The 6,721-nt window shown below is 41.5% G+C and overlaps 1 protein-coding gene across 1 annotated transcript; it reads right to left on the bottom strand.

The window, feature by feature from the left end:
- Nucleotides 1-2,425: 2,425 nt before the first annotated feature.
- Nucleotides 2,426-6,319, bottom strand: GTF2H5 (general transcription factor IIH subunit 5). Its single transcript, XM_075707425.1, has 3 exons — nt 6,273-6,319; nt 5,687-5,805; nt 2,426-3,179 (listed from the first exon to the last, which is right to left on the bottom strand). The coding sequence occupies exons 2-3, from the start codon at nt 5,719-5,721 to the stop codon at nt 2,999-3,001; spliced, it is 216 nt and encodes a 71-aa protein (XP_075563540.1). The 5' UTR covers nt 5,722-5,805; nt 6,273-6,319; the 3' UTR covers nt 2,426-2,998.
- Nucleotides 6,320-6,721: the final 402 nt, after the last annotated feature.

Here is a 6,721-nt window from a genome sequence, read left to right as displayed (position 1 = left end):
GGATAGAAATGTCAAATTAACATACAATATTCCAAATACAGCGAGAGCTTATGTTCTCCCTGTATCAACTCTATTAGCAAAACATGTATATATTTAAAAAGATCTCCTTAACCTTTTATTCTCAAATGCTTCCAGCCTTTAAAAAAAAAAGGTATTCTTAACACAATGTTTCATTCTGAGCACCATTCACTAATAATATTTCACATCTAAATGAAAGCCAGCAAAAACATTTAAAATCTGTAAGTGTAAATGTTAACTGTCACAAAATGTCTTGATATTTTGAAAGTTAGTAACTACTTTTCTCCCATCTGGGCAATACATATATATACACACACACACATGTTTTTTTAAAAACGGGATTATATGCACTTAAAAAAAAAAAAGCTTTCTGGGATCCAAGTTTATTCAACTCCAGAAACCCTTGAGTGTTTTGGCTTTTTTTAATACATATACATACTCAAATTCTAAAAGCTTCCTCATTGGATTTCCTTCACCATACTACATGATTCAACACCCTTTTTTCCCAACAAACTACAAAGAACTCGGCTCCTTCAACCCCATAAGGAGACACCAATTTGCTTCTTTGTATCTTTTGTTTATTCTTCCAGCATAGAATCAGCTAGGCCTGGTTAGATTGCAGGAAGGATCTGTCTTGAGAGGTTTAGAAGCTGAAATCCATAAACATGTTTGCTCAAAAAAGACTGAGAGTAAAGAGTATAAGAATGAATGCCTAACTGTTTAGTTTATACAGTTTGGAACGTCTATCCCTCTGTATTACATAAGCCATTTATCACTGAAATATAAGCTAAAACACAGGTAATGCAACAATAAAGCTGTACAATTAACCAGGAGAAAAAGACAAGAACTGCAAGAAGTTTACCATAGACTTAAAAGGAAAATCACAATAGAAATGTAGCACTAGACATGCTAAATAGAAGTTTAACAGCTGTAATTCTAGCATGACTTCTCAAATACTGTCACTTGAAGAGAGGGTGAAGGATCACTTACCTTTCGTCAAAATCTGGATGGAAAATAAACTCAGATTCCAAAGAAAGGATAAGACACACTTAAATAAATTGCATTAAGCTATCCTGCCATTAAATGAGCATCCAATAATTTTTCACAAAATTAACAGTTATGAGGTCAACATTTGACCAATCTCAAGAAACAGGTAAGGAATCATAAACCATTCACAGAAGATTTCAACTTTATTTCAAGTGAAGATATGTAGCTGGTTCTTGATCTACATGACCGGGGAAGTATCAACTTGTAAAAGAAAGAGATGAAACAACTTGGACCAAACCCTATTGCTCTATACGCTCAGAGAGAAGCGGGGGTACCAGAAACTACACAAAGCTAAGTTCCACAGAGCTATTTACTCATCCACATGAGCCGGAATATATGCAATTCTGCAGAACTTTCTTTGGACAGCTTTTTGATTAGAAACATCTAATGAAACTTCCTCCTGAAGCTTCCCTATTCCTGGGGAAAAAAAAAAAACAAACCAAAACCACCAACTAATCTGATATCTACTGGACAAGAAAAAAAAGCAACGGTGGGAGAGTCAGTAAAGAAACCTGTTCTTTATAAAAGCCTTTCTATTTACAGTTGTTTTTCCCCCCAAAGATAAAAAGACAGCTTCTCATGTACACAAACAGCTCTGAAAACCAAGCTTCCCTTTGAAGTAATATCCTAGAAGTCTTTCATTTATAATGATTACTTATAGACCCAATAAATTCAACTATTTTGAGTAGGACATGGGATAAAAGAAAAGGTAATACATGTTATTCTTCTTGTTTCTGTAATCTGTATCTGCCATATTTGTAGACAGAAATCTTCACAGGTTTTATCATGCACTAGCTGACTTACTAAATAAGCCAGTGTTTGCAATAGTGAGTTACAAATGCAGTGTAAAAAAAAGCCAACAAAAATCCAAAAACAAAACAAAAAAAAAACCCCAAACCCAAAACCCAACTATGGAACTATGAGGTTTTTTGTTTGCAGCAAGGTGCAACAGGGGAAGAAAAAAAAACCACAAACACCCCTCCCCCTTTCCAAAAACCACCTCAAACCAGCTTTCTTCTTCACAGGTAGAACAACCAAGTCTTTATTTCCCCTTCCTGATCACATAGCTTACTGTGACTAGGTATCAGCTTCAGTGGAAAAATACAAGCAATTATATGTAAAGGATTGGTCTCCCATTTATGTTACCCCTTTAACTTGCTATTGTTGATATGCAAGTAATCAGTTTACAATTAAAATGTGATGATCTGGGGTAATGGATTCTGTTGTGTGTCCCCCTCCTCCAAACTCCTAGACCCCCCCACCATCACTCTCTAAACCCAGAACACCACAGAAAGCATAGCCTTGGTAAAAGTAGGCAAGTAGCATGAGGCATCTGTAAAATGTGTGTGTCGGGGGGGGGGAACCAAACAAAAAACAACAGAAAAACACCCCACAAAACAAAACTCACACCAACTTTCATATTGGTGTCTAAAACCCATTAAGTTAAAGCGGTATCTGACCATGCCTTCAACTTATGGAGATGTTCCATCAAGCACAGATCATACTTTTAACAGACATTCTTTACATTCTATCAGTCACACTATAACCATATTTAATCAATTCCACAGGAATGTAACACATCAGAGGAGTTCATATAGCATTCCAATACAGAAACACTACTCTAATTTTTGGGTCATACAATCTTGCAAGAAAATAAATCCTAAAGGAAGAACAGAGAGCACGCATCTAAAATTCTCTAGGCAAGTCTTCAAGCATATCATTTTAAGGATTTTAATAAAGATACCATAATCTTTCAAAATGAGAAATAAAATCCAATTCAAGAGTATTTTGCCTATGAAAATGATCCATGTTCTAGAGTAGCCACTTCCATGTACAACATATTAACCACAGTGTATCTATTAAAACAGTAATAACCCAAGCTATTGAAATTCACTATTCCAAAACTCGCAGTAATCTCATTTCTCTAGTCTTTTTACTTCTGAGTAATAGGAAAAGAGTTCTGGTCCATTAACTCGCCCACTCTCTCCTGAAGGAAGTTAACCAACTCAGCTAATACAAAGACATGAGTTTCATCCAGGTCTTGTATGATGAACTTCTTTCCCAATGCGTTTGACTCATCCAAGTAGAGCAGAAACTGCTTCATTGCTGGGTCACTGTAGAGACAAACACACATCAGATCCCACCTCACTGTAATAAGATACAGTTAAAAGCAAACAAAAAACCCCCACCCTTCAAAGACACTCCCAAACTTCCCTGGGAGATAATATTAATTTCAAGAGTTGCTCACAATTTAAAGAAAGTTTATGAAGCTTTTCAAAAAGTTGTTTCTTTCACAATAGTAATTGCTTGGGTTACTTTAGAGATAAAAATAAACGAAGTCTAAAGAGAAGAACTGGCTACTTAATTGGCAAAGAAGTGCCCCATGCTGCTGTTAAAGTAGCTTAAAAAAAAACCCCAAAACAACCCTTAATAAGGCAAGTTTGAACTCACTTTTCTATCTTCAGAAATAGCACCACAAAAACATGTTTTCTTAAAGCATATTTTTGTTTAAAGGTAACCAAAACCCAAGAGAACATAGACCTCACTCAAAGTAGTATAGCACAGAGAAAAAGTAGTCATGTATGAATTGTAAATTTATCACACCATAACTGAACAGACTCTTCTTTTTCATGATGTCAGCTTGTAAGTTTAAATTTAAGTGTTTAGAAGAAAACATTTTGGAAGTATGGAAATTACAGGCAACTGAAACAGCCGCATTGTACTAAGCAACTAGATAAAGTGGCTTCAAAATATAAGCTCTTTGATCCACTGAAGTTTTGAAGAATTCGGGCAATATTATTCTGATACTAGTTTTTACAAAATGGGAAAAACATGCTCTTTGGTAACACAGAGTGGATTACAACAACTAGTAAAGAATATGCACTAGAAATACAGAAATTTGGAATCAGGTAGCTCAGGACACTTTCAAAATTATGAACATAGTTGTTCCTAAAGGAATTCTTAATAACATAGTAAATCTTAAAAGAATTCTTTGGCTAATCTTCTCTCTCTTAAATGCAGTAGGAGGACCAATTCTCCCTTACCTAAAAGCAATATACGGTGCAAAGACATGCACTATGAAACCAAACCCTTCCCCTGCCCCCCATCCAGCGACTCAAAAAACAATCTTTACTATTAGCCTCAAACCTGCAGAAGCATGACTAGAGTAAGACAAGTTTTCAAAGTACAAAGTAATTTTGAGGAAAGGAGAATGGAAAAGTCTGGAAGTGGCATCTTCTTTAGAAGAGCCACTATTTATGTGCTCTGGCACGTAAGAAGAGAAACAAAGGAGAAACAGAGGAGCTGAGAAAAATCAGATAGCAGAAGTATGTGGTTCCCAGCATTCTTCCACATCCCCTTTTGGATGGGTGCAGGGAGGTTTATTTTTTGGTTGTTCTATTCAACTGGACCTTAGTGAGCGAGTTGCATTAGTCGTATTAGATGGCACGAGCTTTTGTCCTAGCTGGCATAACCAGCTTATATGATGTTAGACAGTGTCCAGAGACTGGTTTTCATACAATCAACACACACAGAGCTGTAATCAGTGCCAGCAGATGTATGTCACAGCAGAAACACTGATCTCATTACAGTACTTGAAGATTATAATCCTTGATATGTTGTCTTCAGAAAAGCTTAGCTATTTATTGGAAAAATATGGAAAGAGAGACCTGCACAACATTTCACTGTTTTATTTGCACGATTTACACGTTCACAACTGTCTATTTTTTTTCCACTCCCTGTCCATTTGGTATCTTAAACATCCTCAGAAAATTGGGTTTTAAAAAACTTGTATCTAAAGTGTAAACAAGGGGACAGGTTTATAGTAAATCTGCATCTTCTCCTAGGATGGAATTTTGTGCTCAGTCATGGGCTACCCTTATGCAAAGGTGGGGAGAAAACAAACAAACAAAACCAAACCACCAAGAGCTAGCAAAACAAACTCAAAGGTCAGTTTCCCAGGGTGCTGTTGAAACCATGTGATGGCATAACAAATGCCGTAGATTTGTTATCAGACAGAAAATTCCCTTCCCTTCCAGGGAGAATGATTAAGTTCCATGCTAATACTAAGTGGGATGTGGCCATCGGGCTGAATAAAAACACACAAATCTTTAGGCATGTGTAAAATAAACACATAAGGTGCAGAATAAAATATTTTGCTAACTGCTTGAGATTTTAGAACTTCTTGCCTTGTCAGTCAAGAATTCTCCTCTGGTCAGCTTTACATATTCAGCTGCATGCAGGCAATTTCTTGTGCTTCAGAAGGTTTGTCAATGTACTAGCATGGAGCCAAATTTGAGAAGACAGACTTTTTGTTATAGCAGAGCTTAGCAATATAAAAACTAAGAGGGAACATCTAATGGTGAAGCAAAAGTGGAAAACAGTATCTTGAAAAGAAAAAAGAGCAGTTTGGAATTAGGATTACCTACAACTGCCTCTTCTCCTTCTTCCCCTAAAGGCTGCATTTTTCTTTTGCCTGTTTGTTCAGCAACACCCCTCCTCACAACAATTCCTTTTTTTTTTTTTTTTTCAGTCTAGACTCCGAAGTTACTTAGGATATTTCCAGCCCTAAAGAAATAAGTAGACTTCGACACAGCAAGAAACAGTAAGTTCTGTTACTAACCATTCAATCAGAACACCTTTCAGAACATTCACCATCTTCTCACTTCTCTTACAAGCACTGAAAGGAAGAGGTGACAAGAACAACCCTTGCTTTGGGCTACGTGCGTAAACAAAGGGAACCTGAAAGAGAAAGAAACAACGCCTTAGTTGAGCTCAGCGATCCTTCGAGACAACTCGCCTCCCAGGACCAGCAGCGCTGCCCGCCTATTAGGCCGAGCGGCCGGGGCTGGGAGCGAGGCGCGCAGGGCCAGGCCGGGGTAGCAGGGCCCGCTCAGGTGTGGCGCCGAGCTGTAAAAATTATACACTCCCGTCCCCTCCCCTCAGCCCTGAGAGCAGTCACAGGGCAGCTCTGCCCCTCGCCAGCCCCGCCGAGCTCCTCCAGCGGCTGCAGCCGACTACCGGCCCCTCCGCCGCCGCCGCCGGAGGCGAGCCGCGGCCTTGCGAAAGGCGGCCTGGGCAGCGGGAGACAAGCCCCAACCCGCCCCTGAGGGCGGCCGGGGGGGCTGAACGAGCGGGGCGGCTCCCGGCCGGCAGGTCCCGCCGCTCCCACGGGCTCCGGCCCGCACCCGCTCCCACCCGCCCTTCACCTCCGCCGCTACCGCCGGCCGCTTCCCTGACGACGCAGCCACCCCACGCGCCGCCGCCGCCGCTGCACCACGCGCACGCGCAGCCTTCCCCTCTCTCCCACCTCCGCTCCCGGCATCACCTCCGGATTGGCCGGGCCGCCCGCAGCGTGCTGGCGTCACGGGAGCGCGTGAGCGCCGGCGCGGGGAGGAGCGGCGGAGGCGGAAGGTAGCGGCAGCCTTGGCCCGGGCGGGCGGGGGGGCTCGGTAATGGCGAGCGGAGCGGGGCGGAGCGGGGCGGGGCGGGCCCGGTGGGGGGTCGGGCTCTGGGGCGGGACACGGAGGATCTCAGCCCCGCCGCCGCCGCCGCCTGCCGAAGCGGGGTGCTTGTTTACCTCAGAGGGTTTGCGGGGTGTTTTCTCCGTTTAACGTGTGTTATTATTTTAGCGACCTCGGCCTCGAAGTCGCTCTGG

Source organism: Pelecanus crispus, chromosome 3 (assembly GCF_030463565.1).
Source record: "Pelecanus crispus isolate bPelCri1 chromosome 3, bPelCri1.pri, whole genome shotgun sequence".
Lineage (NCBI taxonomy): Eukaryota > Metazoa > Chordata > Aves > Pelecaniformes > Pelecanidae > Pelecanus > Pelecanus crispus.
This window is presented reverse-complemented; position numbering and strand designations above follow the sequence as displayed.

Coding starts and splice junctions, on each gene's coding strand:
- GTF2H5 (XM_075707425.1), bottom strand. CDS start 5,721: ATGGTGAATGTTCTGAAAGGTGTTCTGATTGAATG. Junction 3,180..5,686: donor AAAGGTGTTCTGATTGAATG/GTTAGTAACAGA, acceptor TTGTCTCTACAG/TGACCCAGCAATGAAGCAGT.